Source organism: Parasteatoda tepidariorum, chromosome 10 (genome assembly GCF_982258835.1).
Source record: "Parasteatoda tepidariorum strain Cologne lab strain chromosome 10, Ptep-v5.0, whole genome shotgun sequence".
NCBI lineage: Eukaryota > Metazoa > Arthropoda > Arachnida > Araneae > Theridiidae > Parasteatoda > Parasteatoda tepidariorum.
Window position 1 is genome coordinate 44689337 of NC_141764.1, and position 22399 is coordinate 44711735.

At 28.6% G+C, this 22399-nt stretch overlaps 1 protein-coding gene across 1 annotated transcript in view; it reads right to left on the minus strand.

The window, feature by feature from the left end:
- LOC107451365 (sialin) overlaps window positions 1-19021 on the minus strand; it is a 39600-nt gene extending 20579 nt beyond the window's left edge. Inside the window, exons 1-4 of the mRNA XM_071184633.2 lie at window positions 15906-19021; window positions 10756-10924; window positions 9573-9686; window positions 2966-3156 (exon numbers count right to left, since the gene is read on the minus strand). Of these exons, the coding sequence (XP_071040734.2) occupies window positions 2966-3156; window positions 9573-9686; window positions 10756-10825 (375 nt within the window). The 5' untranslated portion in view covers window positions 10826-10924; window positions 15906-19021. The remainder of the gene's footprint in view (window positions 1-2965; window positions 3157-9572; window positions 9687-10755; window positions 10925-15905) is intronic.
- Window positions 19022-22399: the final 3378 nt, after the last annotated feature.

The window sequence follows — 22399 nt, forward strand, 5'->3', positions numbered from 1 at the left end:
TTTTTATTTCATCATCTTTCTTTAGCCCCTTAAGCGGTAGCGCAATTTGGACATTCTCCCCCTAAAATTCCTTACCAGCTCCTTGCAGAGCCCCTTTATTTCCAGAACATTTCACCCTTTTTCGTTTCTGAGAATTCGCACTGGTTGTCGGCATCTTTCATCTCCGCGTGTATGTTGTGTTTCGCAACCGTAACTGTTAACGTATAATCAATTTTTCGTCTCAACTCGTAATTTTTAGATAATTTAACTTTAACTTGCACAACATGGAATACAACTTCAACTTTAAGTTTTTGTATCATATAAAAAGGAAGAGCGCGAAAGACGAGACGGATTCGATATTTTGATGGTCAAATAATTTGCAGCCCTCCGCTTAACGGAGTTTTGATATTTTTTGCTCCCACCTCCCTAAGGTGGAGAAGCTTTTTGGAAGAATGGCTTCCTTGCGCCATCTTTATTTGTTGTTTTGTTCTCTGTAACTAACTCATCAGCTGCCATGCCTCTTCTTTTTTGATGTGGAAGAAAAGTTTGCACATAAATTAAAATTTGAATTATGAACCAAATCGCAAAAAAAAGATCTTCAAAAGAGATATAAACGTTCTCCTCGATTTTTAGAAGAGAATCCCAAAGTCTGGGATGTGCTTCAACCGCTGTTATGTGCTGAGAAGGTCCTTGCTTTAGGTGGCTGCTCAATTTTCCACTAAAAGATGTACTGAGAATAATTTACTGCCAACTTACAGTCCTCTGGATTGCACCTGGAATTTTCTTTTCCCTGAATGTCCTGCCTTTCACCCACTACTCCACCATTGGACACTATGTTATTTTGCCTGTTTTCTTTCAACATGGACCCGCCTAAATAAAAAGAACTTTTGTTTTTTTTTCTGAAGTGACTACCTTGTTGACTTATTTATTCATCTAAATTTACTAGAAGATAACTCCAGGTAAATACTTGTTTTCATCCCTGTTTCTCTTTTAGATCAATATATGGGTTATTGTGGTAATTATGCTATGTTATTTAATTCGGCCATATTTTCTTCTAAGTTCAGTTGTTATTTTATCTATATAACTTTTCATTTCGTTTTTTTTATACCCAACCGTAACAGGGCAATGCTATCTTGTCGTAAAGAATTATTAGGGCTTTACAGCGGACAAATAACTAAAATATTTGCCAAAATTCAAAGGTCGCCAAATTGGTCATATGTCGCCAAATGTCGCCAAATTGGTCATATTTAAAAGCTATTAAACTTTTTTAAAAATGACCAATTTAGCGACATTTTTCCACCTAGATGAAAATTATCAAAATCAATGCCTTATTCTCTTTTTTTGCGAATTTTTATGAACCCTGTTAATGCAGCATTGAAGTCAGTCTGTAAATATTAAAAAATTAGACCACGAACGCGTTTCATTTTCTCAAATTTGTAGCTTTTCTCCATATTGGTCTTTTGCGCCTTTTTCAACTTGACCTATGAGTAGCTGTTGCAAACTCTCAGCAGTTATGAAAATATCATATTATTTTCCTAAAAGTATCCTTTCGGGTGACTATAGAATCTTTGAAAAACAGCCTTAATCAGCAAGGCTGCAGTAGGGTAGTTAAACTCCCGGGAGCCCCGGGGCAAACACACAAAGTACACCTAAATCACTAGAAATCTTATACTTTTAATAAGTAAAGAAATATCTTTTAAACTAAGATAATATTTAAAAATAGCATTATTTCGTATGATTTTCTTAAATAACTTGTTTTTAGAAAATTTGAAATAAATGTAAAAGGGAAACAAAATAGAAGCAATTGAAATTAATACAAAAAAAATTTTTTTGTAAGAATAATTACAAAATAAGAACTTATTATATTTAGAGCCCAATACTGCCGTGCAATTGAAAAAAAACGTAAGTGCTTCTCGATTGATTTTGAGTAAAGAGATTTGACAACTATTTTCCTTCTATTGCTAATGCTATGAACGCTAAAATAGAATGTCAAAGATCTGATAAAACAAAATTTATTTTTGAAAAAAAAATTCTTGCAATATGTAGCTTACCATACAAAGATGCCAAATACATAAAATTCTCAGTTTTGAATTTTTTGCCGCTTACGTTGATTTTTCAATCGCACCACAGAAAAGATAAAAAAGTTATTGAACATAGTAGTAAAATAATAACAATACCATTCTAAATAATTACTATTATTATATACTACTATTACTATTATTAATGACTATTAGATGTTTGTCTCTAGGTTTCTGTTCTGCTTCATTATCAAAAGTTTAATGGGAAAAAAAATTTGAATCAAATTTGTACGTAGTTATATTATAATATTTCGTATTACATTAGTATTCGTTTGTTATTGTTATATTAATATTCGTACATATTATGTTAATATTCGTTGTCGTATCATATTAATATTCGTTTAATTCAATAAGTGTAAATAATAGAAAAAATTTAAAATTTTTGAATTAAATTTAAAAAAAATGTAAATACAAAAATTAAAATAAATTTTATTTTGATGAAATCTGTTTAGCTTTTATACTTTGGGAATCGGGCTCTCCGGGGCACTGCCCCGTTTTCCTCAATGTCAGCTGCGACTCTGCAAAGTCCTATTTAATGGAAGGTGCTATAAGGAGGCATTCCTAACCGAAACGGAAACTAGAACATTCAATGTTGGACACGATCATCAATGTATTGAGGAACCAAAGTATTTATTTAAGCTCTCATAAGTATAATATTAAAAGTATAATATTAAAAGCATAATATTGAAAGTATACTATTTTTTGAAGTTAAAAGCATATTTCTTCAGCCATCAGTTTTCCAAAAAGGGTTTTTTTTAATCATTGGTCTTTAACAGGATATCCGATAGTATATAAACAAGAAAAAGTTTTTTAATTTTGCATAATTCAAATTTTAGGCTTCATTCTAGGCTCTATAGATTCTTAAATATGTTATTTGAGTGGCTTCTGAGATTCTGAAGTTTACTTACATTAGAAGTGTTTAGCACTTTTTCATAATCTTGTGTGTTCGATTGCAGTTTTGTAGTCATACTTGTATCGTTACCTTGTAATTGAATCATGGAAACAATTGCTATACTTAAATCCATGTTATGCGAAGCTGAAAGGCAGCAGGCAGTGAAGCAGAGCATTGAGAAGATATATCGTTTCGGAACGCGATAGTCTGAAAATAAATGCAAATTTATTGGTATATTAAAGTTACTTTTTCTTTACATTAAGAGATTATTGTCAGATTCTGCTAAATACTGTTTTGTTTTATTTAGGATTAATTCAATATCTAAGCTTAGTATATGGCAGGGGTGGCCAAGCTCCTTGATAGTCGAGCCATTTTTCGAAACTTGAAGTTTTTCGTGAGCCGCAATTAAATACGTATTTAAAATTTATACAAAAAAGGTATTAAATTTTTTTAAACATAGATTATATTTATTGAAAACATATAAGTAAATGAATAATATGTGTATTGAATTTAAATATTAAACACATTTATTTTACTTCTCTTGACAATTCTTTAAAATTTAGTGAATAATTGGTGACAGCACTTCTCAGTAATTCTTTTAGATGGTGGTTAGTTAATACTGATCGGTGATTGGATTTCACGAATTTTAAATAAGAATAAAATGTTCACATAAGTACGTTGTCCCGAATATTGAAATAATTCAACAAGCAGCCTTTTTTAATTCAGGATACTTCGATTCTGGTATAAATTTCCAAAATTCAGTAATCGACGTCGACTTATGTTTTAATTGTAGAGCTTGATCCTCTTGCATCTCTATTAATTCTAATTCTCCCGATGTTTGTTTGATATTGGAAAGGGAAAACTCACCTTGAATTCAACAACGTTGCAGTTAGTTTTTCATATTTGTTCTCAGTAATTTAAAAGACATTTTGATACACATACGGAACGATAATAATTTTTTTTAAATTTAATAGCACAAAAATGAAAAGGGAACTCGGGTACATTTATAGAGAGCCACAAATAATCCTTCAAAGAGCTGCATGCGGCTCTCGAGTCGCAGGTTGGCCACCCCTGGTATATGGTCCTAATTACGTGGCAAAAATAGATAAAAACAACTTTAGCATGAATCATTGTAATAGTTTTAACCCATATTAACATTGCAAAAAAAAAGCATTGGAAAAAAAGGACTGAAAATTATAAGCACCAGGGAAAAAAAAAAACAATCAATAAAAATAAATGCCCACATGATTGCTTTGCGAAACTTACTTCTAGCAGAAAGCGATATTTTCGCGACAGTGTCAAAACTGTTTTGCATCCTGCATAATGGGACAGGAGCACCCATTTCACAACTAACAATCACCCTGAAACTCAATGTTATTTTATTTTATAACCGTCGTTGAACAGCCGACCCAATTTTTGAGTTTGCGACTACTAAGATTCAACTCCGTAGCCTTGTAATTTTGAACCCAATCCAGAAGACAAGGGAACTCCTGGATCAAGTATTGGGAGAAATTTTGCCTTCGTGGAGGACTTTTTGACGGAACTAACCCGCATTTGCGCTACATGGAGAGGAGATCACGAGAATCTCCCACGGTTAGCCTGACGGCAAAGGGGCACTAACCCATGATCCGTCTACCACTGAGGATATTTCATGTCAGCACTGTGGTTAGTGCAAGCCGGATGCGGATTCGTATCAACCAGCCCTTGTTGGGACTCGAACCCGGTTCATATCATTGGAAGATGAACACTCTATCCCCGGAAATTATCGTGGCATGTCTTCGTATCATCCTCAGGGATGTTCTCCAGACCGTCACCGATTACTCATTGTTTAGCTCTAGAGCGAAGGAAATAAAGTATTACTACTGCTGCCTGTCAAAATTGAATAATCATTGAAGACCGTACAATAAACTCATTTTTTGATAGAAACATAGCAGTAAGTTAGCAAACATCGCTATTATCGTTCACTGAATTGAAGGCGAAGTGCCTGCAGTTCAATCTGTAGCAACCCTAGCAGCAAAATAACTTGAGCCTTCATTGGATCAATATTAACGAATCTTGGCTCAATAAGGTTTCAAAGGGCCAATATTTTTTAGTTATGGGCCCTATATAGAATTGTCCGCCACATTCGATATTTTATTGCCACTTTACAAGCAATATCGGCCTTATATAGAATTGTCAGATTCATCCGATATTTTATATTCATTATTCAGCCAATATAAGTCCGATATTGACCCTATATAGGCTGATATTGACACTGCATAGGACCAATATTAAAAAATCTACATATCCCAATATTGGTTCCTCGGAGCTTGTTCATATAAGACCAAATATGGAGCCAATTTTGAGCCCAACTGGGGTCAAGGTATAATTTTTGCTAGGGAATGCTTTATGCGAAAATTTACTTTTCAAACGTATCTTTCGAATGAACTTATCGAAATTTTTAAACGATTTTTTGGACTCATAACTAAAATTGCCCCGAGCAACCGCTGTCCTCACTCCAGGACTCACTATTAGGTTTTAGAGTTATAAGAAATACACACAGACTAATTCGTCTTTCTAACATTGCAGATGTATTCATCACTAATTTATTTACACAACAAATTTTATTCCACGTATTTGCAAAAATAATTAATAATTAAATTCCGAGAGAAACTAAATATAATAATTTGTGTAAATTTGGGAAAAACTTTCTGCTCCAGACACCAATACTTAGCATGTATATTACTTGCCCTTTCTCAAAAAACCTTTGTTCAATATCTTATCTCTAACCTGTTAGAAATAAGATTTAAACCTAACCAGATGTTTAATTTTAAATCTTGAAATAAGATTAGAGGAATATTAGACTAGAACAAATCATGAGTTGAGCATGAAAACCAATATTTCTTCTTAATATCGCTCAAACAATATTTTTAAAATTATTTTCATGACTAGCAATGTGTTTTCTATAAATATCGATTATTTCATAATTATCGAGAATGATAATATCACGATCAAATTCAAAAATGATAATTATCAAATTTGATATAAAAAAAGCGATTATAATCGGTAACAAAAATATCACAATCAGATTCAAAAATGATAATTATCGAATTTGATGAAATAGCGATTATAATTGATAACGAAAATTTATCCAATACAATATTTAAGTGAATGTTGATAAATTTCATTTCAGATAATGAAAAGATTTATAACATGGAAAAATAACGATATTTCCTGAATATCACTACACCAGAACTCAGATTTCGGCCAGTGCTAGAGAAATTCGAATTTTGAACACGCTGGAATTGCAATAAAAATAACAGTTTAAAAATTCATATTCTTGTTTTCTGTTTCAAAATCTTTCCAAAATACGATCATTTGTATGAATAGAAACTTATATTTCCTCAACACGTGACCACGCGTAGGTTAGAATGGGAGATTTATTTATTATTGTTTATTCTTTTCAAGGACGTCTGCAGAATACATAAGAAAATTCTGTTTTTACACATTTCTCATTTCATGACAGTACTTTATTATTATTTGTTTTATTTTTATTTTACTATTATTTCACAAAAATAATTATTTCTTTAACAGTAACGTAATCAATTAAAGAAAATTTTATGGTTAATTTTAATTCACAAAACACGGAGAAAAAAGTTAATTAAATAGTCTGAAGTCATTAAACAGTTCTTAACAATTAATTAACAGTTCCACTGTAAATTAATTGTTAATTTAAAAATATTAATTGCTACTGTAACCAAATTACCACCTTAAATTTAGGATTTTTTTCCCTTGTTTGAAATTTTTAAACTGAATCGAGATTTAAAATAAACTACTTATAAATTTATTTTGGTGAATACAACTCACTCTTTTAACATGTTTCTCGCAGTAAATAATAATAATAATGTAATAATAATAATAATAATAATAATATAGTTTTTTTTTCTAGTGATTAATGTTTTGATAAAAGAAAAAAGGAAAAATTTGAAAGTTTTGAGGTTCATTTTTAATTAAATTAAATACAGCTGTCTCTTGTTGCTATTTATTCGATAGTTCATGAATATCTCTTAACTAAGCATATTTTGAATTAAATAGGCTTCTTTAAAAAAAAATTCACAAATATTTCTTAAAATACATAAGTGTTTTCCAACAAATTGACGCTCATTTTTTTTAATATGAAATAAGTTTTAAATGATTTCCGCTTTTCAAAAAATATATAAAAAATTCTCAAATTGTTAGGCTCCCCTTAGGTTAGTGATGTATATATCTTGAACATAGCATGTTTGAGATTAGACAAGCTTTTTTTTCTCCTTTTTTTAAAAAGAAAAAGAATTATAATTATTTTTTGGCGTGTATGGTTTTTTCCTAACACACTGACACGCATTTTTTATTATAAATCAAGTTTCAAATGATTTCGCATTGCAAAAAACCCCAAAAAAATTCGCAATTCGTCCTCCCTAATAACAGCAATATATATATGCTTTGAAGTTAGAACATGTTGAATTAAACAGAAATTTTTTTTAAAAAATTTCTATAAATATTTCTTGAAATATATGGACAATAAAAAATTTAAAAAATGTTTTTCCTTTGAAAAGAATATTTATGGTGAAAAGTTAGAATCTTTCAGACTAAAAATTTTTTTCAAAAAACTTCCATAAAATTTCTTGACATATATGGATATTTAATTGCAAATTGATGTTCACTTTTTAATATAAAACAAATTTAAAATGGTTTCCTCGCTTCAAAAAAGTTTAAAAAATTCCCTTACATAAGTGATATGAATGCTTTTAACTTTTATGGCATTTTATGGACTTAGTAGACTACTTTTTAAAACTTTTCTTCACATATTTCCTTAAAATCCTAAATGTTTTTTTTTATCAAATTGACGCTCTTCCTTTAATGTAAAATAAGATTCAAATGATTGACGCTTTGAAATTCGATTTGCTAAAATTGAAATGTGAAAATGTTGAATTGATGCTTTGAAGTATGATAAAACAATTTGCTAAGTGATCTCCTTATGTAAGATATACCTATTTTCTAAAGCTAATACATCAAAGACTAAACAAGCCTTTTTTCTTAAAAAAAAATTTCTAAAATTATTTCCTGACGTATATGAGTATTTTCTAACAAACTGACCAGTACTTTATAACTTAAAAAAAAACTTCAAGGGATTTATCTCTTGCAGAAAATTATAAGAAATTCGTGACTTATCATTCCTTACATCAGCGATATGTGAAGTCGTTAGTCTTTTGGACTAAACAAGGTTTTTTGAAAACAATTTGTTTAAATAATTCTTTAAATATATGACTATTTTTTAACAAATTAGCGTTCACTTTTTTCTATAAAGCAAGTTTCTAACTATTTCCGCTTTGCAAAAAATTATAAAAAAAATTTCAAATTGTCCACTCTTTTTCTAGCGATATGTATGCTCTGAAGTTAGCATTTTCTGGACTAAACAAACGTTTTTATTGAATATTTTCTTTTTTATAAACTTTTTTATTAAATATATCTTGACATATATAAATATTTTGTATCAAATTGACGTTCACTTTAATATAAAACAAGTTTTAAACGATTTACGCTTTTCAAAAAATTATGAAAAATTCACCAAGTCCCTTATAGTAGCAATATGTATGATCTGAAGTTAACGTGTTTTGAACTAAAAGGCCTTTTAAAAATTTTTTTTAATAAATCATTAAATATGTGGTTGTTTTTTAACAAATTAGCACTCACATTTTTATATTAAACAAGTTTTAAATGATTTCCGCTATGCAAAAAAAACTATAACAAATTCGCAAATCATTCTCTTTATAATCGCGATGTATGTGGTCCGACTTAATCTTTTGGACTAATCAAACTAATTTTCACACATATTTGCTTCAAATATATACATATTTTATGAAATATTGAAGCTCGCGTCTTAATATAAAATAAATATCAAAAACTCTTACAAAAAATTATAAAATGAATTCGCTAAATGTCTTCTCTTATAATACTGATATGTATGCTGTATGTTTAGCATTTCTTAGACTATTGCAAAGTTTTTAAAAAAGCATTCATATATATATTTCCTGACATACATGATTTTCTCAGTAATTGATATTCTCCTTTCAGTACAAAAAAAAATATTTCAGAAAATTTTTGTGCGGCAAAAAACAAATTGTTCTACCTCATCTAATGTATAGGCTGAATTTCACACCTTTTAAACTAAATAAGCTTTAAAAAAAATAAACTTTTGATGAATATTTCGCGACATGTAAGAGTATTTTCTAGTGAATTGTGTGAATTGACTTTCAATTTATAATACAAAACATTTTTCAAATGCTTTACAGATTTGAAAACATCATAAAAAATTCCCAAAGTGTCCGCCCTTATATTAGCAATAGGCATGTTTTGAACATAGCTTGTTTCGAACTAAACAGATTTGTTTGGAAAAAAATGCGAATTATTTTTTGACTTAAATGAGCATTTTTTTTTTTAGAAAATTGATGTTCAGTTTCTAATATAAATTAAATTTTGAATTATCTCCACGCTGCAAAAAATTTGAAAAAAAAATTCCAATTTTTTTTTCTTATATGTATGCTCTTTGATTCTTATAGGCTGTGTACTAACTTATACTTTATCAAGATTTTACATTTACTTACTTCTTTCTCTACTAAACACCTGGAATTCATTTTCTATATGACCTGATGCTGCTATGTCTACATTAAGTTCACAAGATCCATAATTAGCAAGAGTATCGTTTCCTTCGTTCTGAGCTATAAAAAATTACAACTATTGAAATTAAAGCATAGTTGCTTATTCGTACACTGATGTGAAAGATTATTTCCAATTATAGCGAACTCTATGCTTAAATATTTGACTCTTGGTTTTAAATGATTTTGGTTAGCACGAAACGCAGTTAATTCAAACATACACACTCTCTGAAACAAAACTCACGTTTGCGATTCGGTAACCCTTGAGCTGTCTTTCTTTAATTTTGAGAATAATTTCGTTACGAAATCACATAATTTGTGACGAAAGGAGAAATCTCAAATCTATGACGAAAATGTTTCCTCAACTCGAAACCTCATCTCAGAGTTTCGTGGAAGATTGCTTACCAGAATGAAGACTAGACGATCGAAACTAGAATGACGTAACTGGCCGACCGACCGTATGGTGGTCAGGGAGATGACCTCAAATTGTTTCAAATTGTTGACCTCAAATTGTTCAACAAAATTTGTTTCTGTGAAGAAGTAACGATAGTTATTTTGTCACTTTGACAAAATATTTACTCAGAGCGTATACCAGGAAACACTTTCGTCAAAAACGAAGAAAATTGCGTGAAATTTGAATATCCAATTTTTACAGTGAAAATAGGAATCCTGATCATTATGGGATGAAGTGCTAAAAAATTTAACAACTTAAATAGCTTTATTTTTATTTCTGGAAATAATCTTTCCCCAAAAGCGCAAAGATTGTCATCTAAGCATGCGGCATAAAAAATAAATATTTGTATAATAATGAATCTTCGGTAATCTTGTATCTTATTTTCTACATTAACATTCCTTTTCATGTTTCATACTTATTAAATGGTTTTATTTTCCAGATTGTGAATTGTTAATTAATATCCTCACTTGCCTTCATTGCTATATTTGAGTCTCAAAAATTGCTATCTCCTATGCATACGCGGAAGATATATGTCCCACCTTCGCTTTTCTTTTACAAAACATGAAAAAGCTCTTATGAAACTTAATCACTAAAGATATACTTGGGTGTTAGTGGTGTTTTGAAAAACCATTAATATCTAGTTAATTAGTGGGGAATGATTTTGAAAAAAATACTCACATAATCTTCTATAAGAGTCGTTTTGCTCATCTTCATCTATCTTTCCCATGTTGGAATATGTAAAAAACATCCGAGAGCGTTAAATCTTGGTGTAACTTCATCCAGTTTTGTGGAATAAAGTTACAGAATTTCTAAGTTGAAATGCGTACTTTTTCAAGTTTGAAGAAATCTAATAAATTGAAAAGTTACATTTAAAAATTGTTCAAGGAATTCGACTTTCCTTAAAAAGTGAAAAAGAAAAAAACTTGCATAACTTTTGATCTAATGAAAAGATTTTTGCGTACTACGATTCATTGTAATGATTGACAGGTTTTATCTTAATTTGTACAGACGGTATTTTAAATTAAGAAATCAGCCACAGAAATGTACTTTTTCTGGGTCATATCTATTAAACTACCAAAGCAAATCGAAAAATATTTGTTCAAAATTATAAAACTCGTTTATCTACAGATAATTCCACGTAAAAAAATTATTTTTAGTACATAAAAATTTAATTTAAAAAATTATATAAAATAAACAACTTTATTATTATTTATAATTTACCAATGATCGAAAAAAGTTTGAGTTATACGGTAAACACTACTTTAAACTAATTTAATATAATTAATACTGTTACATGAAAATATATAACTTTTGAAAAGAATCAGTTAAATAGTTCTTGAATCATAAAAACTTCAAAATTGGAATACTTTTAGAAGGGGAAATGCTCAAAAAATGAAATGTTTCTTTGAGTAGTAAAAGCTGTCGACCGTTCTCCTGCCTTAAATAATGGGACCATTTTTTTCCTGACTTAAGCTACTAGACATACATTAAGGACCATGAATGGCAGGCACTGAATTTGAATCTTTGCCTATACTATGCCAGAATTGTTGCTCATTTCGCGTTACCCAGTGGGCACCTGTGAACCAAAGTCACGGAGGCGAGCAACATTTCCCACGACACAATGCCACAAACCCTTTTATAGGGTGGGCCACATTCACACATCATACACACAACAGAGGACAGCACAAAGAGAAAGAAATATCCATGCCCAGAGCGGGATTCGAACCCGCAGCCTATGGCTTCGCAGTCAGGCACGCTAACCGCTCGGCCACCTGGCCGGCGGACCATGAAACTAAATTCATTAAAAAAATTTATGTTTATTTAGAGAAAGTTCATTGTTGTGTCTGATTTTGTAACTAATTATTTATTTAACTGCATATTTAAGATTAGGACCTCGAATTGCTAACATGGAGTTACAGTGTGCAAAAATCCGATCATTAGATCAAGATTGGGTAAGTTGGAGCAATTTATGACAATTAATCTAATAATTAGTTAATATTATGACGAAGGATCGGGAAATAGCTACTGGAATTAATTAGATTAAATTAGTGTTTTTAATTAATTTATTTTTGTAATCTTTTTGCTAAAAAGTAGGAAGAAAGAATAAATTACAAATTTAAGGTAATAGTGTTTGAGGACCTGCGGGAAATGCTTGCGACCCGATATCGGTCTGCAGACAGACGGTTGAGAAACAATGATATAGGGCATCAGTTTTGGTAATTATCAATAAAAATGAACCGTATTTTAAATATCACCCCGGATGGCTTAATAAACTAAACATTATTTCATTTATATATTAATGATGATTAAAAAGATAGTATTGTCAAACAAATCAGTGTTTAAGTTAAAATCAATCTATACACTTAATTGGCACTTTTAAATGGTGTTAAAATAGATTTTTGTTTGACTATCACTTTAATTTCATTTTTTTCAAGACCTGATGAAAGCAAATTTGGTCTTTATGAATTTTTAGATATCTAAACATTTCCTTCCGAGAAATGACCACACCTAATATCTAGTTTTAAAAACCGTTTTTAAAATTAAGTAAAAAAGTATATAGATTAGGGGTCTCAAAATCATATTTAAGAAAGACAAATGCTATTGAAATCTTACGGGTCACTATAGTGGAAAGCGGGATTGAAAACACCAAAACTTGTTAGATTGCATTATGAAACAGAGAGGAGTAGAAAGGTAGTTATTAGAAATGATTCCAAGCGTCATTAAGCAATCAAACTAGCTGTGATAATTTTTAGCCCGCCATTCTTGCTAGTTATTCTACGGATTTAGATTGATTTCATGTTTCTTTGAAGGATATTATTATTAAAAAAAATTGACAATCGGAAGAAAAAAATCATTTAAAGAATATTCAAAGCTCAACCCCGTCCCGCCCCCTAGCGGGGGCATCCGGGGTGAAAATTTATTGATCAACAAAAGGATACAATACAATTTCCAGTTTGAAAACAAAAGAAGATGAGAATTTACAATGATAAACATGAATAATAAAACAAAATAAATGAATAATAAATAAATATAATAATATTTAATGCTTATCCTAAATTTTAGTTGACATCCTATAATTTTAGTTGACAATGACTTGTATGCCTTAGTATTGAATAGAGACGAATTTGATATAGCATTACATGATTTCTTAAGTATCTTTGAATATTACTAACAACAACAATCTGAAAAAGAATACAGTATATAACATTGGATCCAAGAGGGTAAACAGGTAAGTGAAAGATTGTAAACATTAAAAACATTGGATCAAAAGGTAAATTAGACAAGCAAAAGCAATTTAAACGTAATAAAACATTGAAAACATAGAAATTGAACCAACAGGCTTCCAGAATATAAAATATAAAATATCATTGAACCAAAAGGGTTCCAAAGTTAAAAACAAATAAATAGCAATGAAGTGAAATGAGTAGAATTAAAAGAAAGCATTAAGAGCAAAATTTAAAGAATATATATATATAAAAAAAATTCAAAATAAAAAGTAATATTTTTAAAAACCACGTTTTAGTAGTGGAGAATAATAATTAAGAAAAAAATTGAAAAACGAAAAACGTGGGGCGCATGAAATACATAACAGTACTGTTATGTTAGTGTGTGTATGTGTGCTCTTGAGAATATGTGTATGCATATCAGTAATTGTAATTGTATCTGAATGTGGAATATGCTTTTGTATATGCATATGTATGTGGATGTATATGTGGCTGTGCATGTAAGAAAATGTGTATATGTATGTGTATATGTACTGTTATGTATTTCATGCGCCCCACGTTTTTCGTTTTTCAATTTCTTTCTTAATTATTATTCTCCACTACTAAAACGTGGTTTTTAAAAATATTACTTTTTATTTTGAATTTTTTTATTTTAAACTTTGATTTTATATTTTATATTTTTATTTACTATTATTACTATATTTTATATTTACTATTTTATATTTTTAAAAAATTATTATTTTTTAATTATTATTCTTCACTACAAAAAACGTGGTTTTTAAAAATATATATTTTTATTTAGATTATTTTTCTTAGTCAAGAGTAGTCAAGACTACTACAAGACCACTACTAAAGTAATAGAACTTTTATTTTAAATTAGGGACACAAAAATCTTTATAGAAAAACAATACCTTTACGACTTTCATTAGTTTTATGCTGATGACAACCAAAACAATCTGGAAATCAATGAGGAAAAACTGGATCATACCACGTGATTTTTCAGCCAATAAAAATACTCCGACAACAAAAATCTTTTCACCTGACACGTAATAATTTGAAATAATGGAATCGACAACAAAAGACAATCTCGAAAATAATTTTTTTTTAAATTTTATTTTACTTTGCATGTCTTTTTTCTCTTCATTTTCATGCATTGTCATCCATTTCTGAACTGTGTGCTAAATTTGAAGTTTGTAGCTAGTCGGGAAGTTAGTTTAAAATCGATTACAAAATTCCACCCGGACAGACATACACGAAGGCAAGTTTATATAAACGTGGTAAAAAGAGCATTTCTGATCTAATTTAATTAGTCTAAACATTTTTCGGCACTTCACTTTTGAATTCATAAAAATATGCAAAAATGAAAATTATTCATTGATTTTCATAGTTTCTATTTGGGTGAAAAAATTTCACTGAAAAAAAAATTTATTTTTAAATATGCAGTAATTATTTTTTAAAAATCTTGTTAAATTGGAAATTTTTATTGTTCAAAAAGTTTCATTATGTATTTTAATTAATCAGCCATTTTAAAATCTTGTCCATTTTTTCAGTAAGAATTCTGTAATTTAAAACCATGATCAAGTTTGAAGCACTCATTTTTTTAGAATTATTTTATCTTTTTTTTCTTCTTCCTTTTTGATAGAGCAACGGAAAACAAGTATTTAAACCGATATTTCTTTTTTAAGTTTTATGAATTTTTCTCAACTTTACACATTTATTAAAAGTACTTTGAGTAGAATTAAAGAAAAATTAAATAAATTTGAACAATTGTTTAAATTTCCTGTACATGCGAGATTTTTCCTATAATTTTGAATTTGCTAATGGAAATATAAAGGAATAAGTAAAACAAAATTACCAATTTACGCTTGGGAAATGCTTAAATAAAACTTTGACTTTATTGAATTCTTAGCAAGTAAATTTCTATTTATTTTGTGATGCTGTTTTCATCACAGCCTGTGCTGCCCCACAAAAAAACAAGCATTTTCAATATTGCTAAACGGCTAATAAACGCCAAAAAGCTAAGCTTCCAAAAAAAATTCCACAAGAGAAAGTAGTGATTTTTTCTTGGAAGAAAGTATCAAGCTTTGAAAAAAAATAATGATTTTTCTTGAACCACCCCAGCAATATTTCTAAAAGCTCAAAGTAACAGAATCCAAATCGATTTTCTTGTTCTAGAGTTATTTATATATATAATTACATAGAGACGGACTTCCAATTTTACACTTCAGGGAGATATATTTTTTGTATTTTATTATTAAGATTTTAAAGCAATCATTATAAAATTTATTTATTTTACATAGATCAGAAGCACTTAAAAAATTAGTCAATCCTTATTTCCTTAAATATTACATATTCATGATATAATAGAAAAACGAAACATAGAGTGGTTTTTTTTATTTAAAAATTATTATTAAATTGAAGAAAATTTAACAAGGTGTAATAAAAAAAGGAATGTAATTTAAAAAGAAATTTCTTCTAAACATTGAGCAGTATTTTAAATACAAATGAGTGATTTTTTTTTCATGTTTAAGCAAAATTATGACATGTTATTAACAAGATGTAATTACCAATTGCATTTTTACTAAATAAGACTAAAATACTAACTGTTATTGAGAAGCCTTGCCTTGCATTTTGTTTGACTTCCAAAAAGGGTTTAGATTATTTTCTTTGAAAAAAAACAAACAGCTTTAAAAGGTTAAGGAATGCATTTTCAACAGGTGAAGGAAGAAAAGCTTTGTAACCGGTTTATTTCAAAATTCATAAAATGCTAAATTTCTTTAACGAGAATTGAATGATGCTATGTAGAATAATAAATGAGAAGGGTATAAAAAGATCTGATGCCGAAAGTTTCTTATGAAGGTCGAGCCCACACTTCCAAATATAGAACAACAAATTCAGAAATCTATATCTAAAAGTGGATGTATGTCTGTCTATTCTTTATTGACTCTTGAACCATCCGGCCAGGAGCAATAAAATTTGGCTTACTGTCCTGGTACCACAGATTGTCTCAGCGATGTCATAAGAAAGTCAAAAATGGTCACAGTGTGTGACAGTTTTGAATTATCCCAAGGTGGTCATCATGCGAATTTAATGCTACTCTGGCTTGTGAGATCACAGAAAATTCTCTATGACTATTTATTGTGATTTTTGTTCCTTGGTATAAGTCGCAGCATACTTTACTGGGACTAAAATAACTGAGAAACTTTGTCGCAACTTTGATATCTTGAGAGTCACATGGAAAGGATTTAATGACTTTCTAAAGTCAAAGAGGTATTTTTTGCGACTTGTATGACTTAAGTTTACGTGAAAGTCTTGTAAGCAGTTTTTTTCGATTTCTTAGAATTAAATATTGGTCGCTGGTTCGAATCCTGCTCAGGGTATGGATGTTTCTTTCTCTCTCCGTGTTCTATGTCCTTTCTCCTTTGTGTGTGATTGTGTGAATGTGATCCGCCCTATAAACGGGTTTGTGGTTGTGTGACGTGGGCTACGCTGCTCCACCGCCGTGGCTTCGCCACTGGTGCCCACTGGGTGACGAGAAGAGAGTAGCAGTTCTGGCATTCCTGTGGCCAATGGGACAACCCCCAAGAGCCCGCCATTAAAAAAAAAGTAGAATTAAATATGTGAATCACAATAGAGTCATGAATGGTCATAACAATTGCATTCACGTGTGATCTTTTTTAAATAACTCCAAAGACATTTCAATATAAATTTGAAAAAAAAATTGTTTCCGTAAACGTTTTTTGTAAAAAAATATTGTTTCCGTAAACGTTTTTGTAAAAAAAATATTGTTTCCGTAAATGTTTTTGTAAAAAAAATATTGTTTCCGTAATTGCTCTATTTTCTTACGCTCAAAGTGTCAGAAAAAAGATTCGCCTTTGACAATAGTTTTTAACACTTCTGATGATAAGAATGATTTGCATTTACTCCATCAATGCTTATTTGTGCTTAATATTATTTTTGTTAATAATGCCTAATGCTTCTTTTCTTAATCATACTTAATCCTTCTAAGTAATACTAAAAAGTGGTGATATGGTGTTGTTAATATTATTTTTTAGACAAATTAATTATAGGTACGGTGCGCAAAAAATAAACGAACCACCCTAAATAACTTTTGATCTAATGATCGGTTATTCACGTTCTGGGACTCAAACTTAATTATTCAAAGGGGTGGCCTCAAATATGCTAATTAGTCAGTGGAGACGATATTTTAAGTTACGAAATCAAACATAAAACGTACTTTCTCTGAATAAACATACCCCTTATTCAACTGATTCGGATATCTGACCCCCAAAATATAGGGGTAGCCGCAAACTGGGAAATATGGTCGCAATAGTTTGGCCAGGAGAAATGCCCAAAGGTTTGAATATCAATTTAATTTTTTGTGTATTTTGTCATATCTGGAGAACTTTTTAAGCGAATCGAAACATTCCTGCAAACAATTATAAAATTCGTTTATCCAAAGATAATTCCATGAAAAATATAACTTTTAGAAAATATAGATATTTTTTTTTATTATTTTATTTAACAATGGTTCAAAAAATTTGAATTGCGAGAAATACATTTTTTTGCATAATTTTAAAGATTATAATTTTGCATGGCAAAATACAAAATTTGATCGAAATAGATCGAATAGTTCCTGAGAAATCGAATCTTCAATAAGTCGTATTTTTAAAATTCAACGATTTCACTAAAAATTTGTATTTTGCATATAAAATTAGATCCTTTAAAATGGTGTAAAAAATTGTAGAGCTTGCAATTCAAATTTTTGTTCAAACATTTTTAAATGAATAATAAATATTTACTAAAAGTAATATTTCTTATGAAATTATCTTTGGGTAAATAAATTTTATTATTCTGGGTAAATTTTTTCATTTCGCTTAAAACATTCTCGAGATACGGATTACTTACGAACGGATTACTTGAAATTTTTAAATGATTTTTAAAATCGGGAACTAAAATTGCTTCCTCGTAGTTAATGTCCAAATTTTAGAACTCCAGCACCAACGTTCAGGAGTTACAAGAGATTCAAAATAGTGAACCTTGACAAAGACAAACATAATACTGAATAAACAAAAAAAGAAAAGTTGATGAAAAGAGGTTATTTAATCTCAAGAGTCAAAGGGAATATGAAGGAAAACGTGTTTTTATGTTTACATACCGTTGGCCTCCAAAACTCTCATTTCTTAAACATGCGGTCAAAACAAAACTGCTAATTTTTTTTTTAATGTTTTATTTTAAATTCAACTTTTAATAGGTTTTAGTTGTCACTTTATAAGCTCTAAAAGCAAGAATACGTTTATAAAATGTTTTTGTGAAACATTGGAAATTTTTATTCAAAAATTAGAAAAATTGAATTTCTCTAACAACTCTGTTTCAATATGAAATAAAAACATTAAGATGTATGAAAATTTAGGGCAAAATAGAATAATAGAATTGTCAACAGTTTTTCACACTGTAACATGTAAGAGTTCGTATCTGTCCAGGTTAAGACGCAATATATATGGGTCATTCTCACGAAAACTGTCATTTTTCAGTTCATAAAATCCCAAAAAAGTAAAGTGAATAAAAAGCTCTGAAACTTTTTATATTAATAGAAATATGTAATGGCATTATAAAGAAAGTATATATCCTATAAATTATACTTAATATTTAAATTAATTAATTTTTTAAATAATTAATTTATAATTAATTAATTTATAATAATTAATAATTAATTAATTTCATAAATAAATTAATTAAATAAATAAATTAATTAATTTAATAAATGAATTTATTAATTTTTTAATTTATTTTTCAAATTAATTAATAAGTAAATTAATTATTTTCACTATTTAAAAAGTGAGGGAATGACACTAATAGTGAGGGAATGATATTTTATTTTAATACATGTTTTTATCTAAGTTACATCTACCTAAAGTTTGAAAATTATAACATACTAAGTATATCTAATATTTATTATAATTTAGTCTTATATATTTAATAGTTTTTACAGGTTTGGGAAATAAAATTGGCTGGCACGATTGAACAAAAAAAAATTTGATAATATACTCATCTTGAATCATTCCCTCACTTCAGCGTCACTCCCTCACTTTATACACTAGTGAGGGAATGACGAATTCAATAAAATTTAAAAATAACAGTTAGGCCTAATTAATTTCTGAAGTCAATCGCATACAATTATATTCATACAAGAAAGCAACATATAATTATCCACTTTCTCGATGAAGTTGTATTTTATTTTACTCTAAAGAATGACATGAGGGAATGACGAATGTAAAAAATTTTACCTGTTTTGATTCATTCAAATTTATTCCACAGCAAAGCTTCTTTAAGTTGAAGATGGAAACATACTGCAATTTTGTTCTATGATGCCAGTTGTTAACTTCTGAAGTTTTTATTAAAATATTTTTATTCTAAGAAGATTGCAGGTCATAAGAACATTGTTGTGAGGGAATGACGTGAAACACTGGGGACAAAGTTTAAAATAGTGCTGTGTTAATATTTTTATCAGAAATTAAATTTAAAATTGATTTCCTGAATTCTATATTTCAGTATTCTGAAATAAAAAACACGAATTTGTAAAAAAAAAAAATTTATTTCAGAAACAATTTTTTTCTTTTTTTAAATCAGCAGTGGGGACAAGTGAGGGAATGACATATTGGTATATTTTAATTACCTAACATAAATAAAAAATAAAAATTGATGATTTTATTTTTATTCTTTTGTTAGCTTGCATTCTGAAGGACACTTTCCCTGAATTTTTTTTCTTCGTAAGCTGTAAAACAAACATAAAATATACTGGGGACATGAAAATGACTGTTTTTGTGAGAATGACCTATATATATATATATATATATATATATATATATATATATATATATATATATATATATATATATATATATATATATATATATATATATATATATATATATATATATATATATATATATATATATATATATATATATATATATATATATATATATATATATATATATACCATTATTCCTTTTGATATTTTTTTCTGACGCTCTAATTAAAAGAAAAAATATATTTTGGTATTTTTTATTTATAAAATGCAGTCTGATCATTACTAAAAAGTCTTTTTGATTATCCGAATTATATTTGTACTAAAATATAAAATCCAAAAAATAGCACGATACTTTTTTTTCATTCATATTCATAAATTTATTAAGAATTTAATTTGTAAATTAAAGAAAGTTCAGTAAATGATAACTGCTTCTCTTAGATCTAAGACTGCAAATATGTGCATATTTGAAAAATTATTGTTTGGTTGGAAACGAGTCGTGTTTAGAAGTTTTTACCTTTAACGCTGAAATAGATCCCGGTGTTCGGCGCTGTATTTCATTACCATAAATTATCAAAATTATAAATATAATATAGTTCACTTATTATCACTAAGTTAATACAAAATAATGAAAAAATATGTTTAATGAAAATTCTACGTTAAAGGGTTAGCAGCTCGTTTCTTTCCTTAGCATAAACACATCTTGTTTTTTTTTTTGTTTTTTGTATTTAAGGTAAAACAGAAACAAAATACTTTAAAAAAATACTTAAAACGTTTTAAATGTTTTAAGCTGTATTTGTAGTCAGATATTTCTTAAGAATACTTAGAAGTGATCATTGGTTTCTCCCGTAAAGAATCTTAAAGTTGACTTCCTGCATTTATTCTAGAAACAACTGTTCAATCTATTTTTCTAAGAAATAGACAATGAAATAACACACCTGGAACATAAATATCACATTATACTAATGTTACCACACCATTCTATTGTAAAACAATAAAGACGGTTTCAGTGCCGGATTTTATGTGAAACAAAGGCTGCACAAATCACTGGATACTTTAGTAAAAGTGTGATAAAAAAACACATATGTTGTGTGCTCATTATCCTATCACAACCACTTTATTACTACGTAAGACTAGGCTTTTGTTAATAAGATAATGTGCCAGATTTTCAAATTGTTCAGGATAGTACTTTTTTGGCCCTTTATCGTAGATGGGACACCGGTGTCTCTTTTATGTATTTCATTTTCTGCCTCTCTATTTACAAGCAAAAATTTATTTTGTTATCTTTTAATTTTAAAAAATAATCTAATAATTATTTTGAAAAAATGCTTTTGGTTATCGGAATTATATTTGTGCTAAAATTTAAAATCCAAAAAAAGAAGTTTAATTTTTTTTCCTTCATTTTAAAGAATTTGACAACAATCGATTTTGTAAATTAGAGAGATTTCAATGAGGAAAACTGCTGTTTTTTTTAAATTTAAATAACTACACAGTGAAGTGCAATTTTGAAAAATTATAGTTTTAAAGTGAGCTGTGTAAGGAAGATTTTGCCTTTAACGCCAGTATTTCATGCTGTATTTCATGTATTCAAGGACGCCAGTATTTCATGCTGTATTTCAAATCCATAAATTATTAAAATGCTAAATAAAGTATTTATCAAACTAAATCAATACAGAATAATGAAAAAAGATACGAAAAATGTGTTTAATAAAAATTCTGCGTCAAAGTGTTAACAGTGGTTTTGATGACACTACGATATCCAATTGCCGACTAATAAGGAGTTTCCGTAGTTTTAGAAAATATTTTTCCTAATGATACTAAAGGTAATTAATTTATAATTTTAAATAATAAATTGTAATTTAAAAAACTTCATCCGCAACTACTTATGAATAATTTAAGCAGATATATCAACAAACATAAACAAGGGGTCTTTACATTCTGATAAAAGTTTTAGAAAAATTCTTTATTTGTTTAAAAAAAAATTGCTTTCACTGAACAAAATATTTCACAAAACCTCAAATGTTGGATAGTAAGCATGAAAGCAATGTTTATGTGTGTTGTGCTGTTGTCTAGAGGCAATTCCAGTATCTTGGGAAGTATGCATCTGTAAAATATACTAAGGAACAATTTAATGTAAAAATACCTCCTTTAAAAAAGTGTGACTTAATTGATTTCTCTTACGCTTGAATGTAGTAATATTATTTTTAAAAATTCAGCTATTATAAATGCTATTATAAATTCTGTTTCATATAATTGATATGATTCATACTACTGATTCATATAAAAG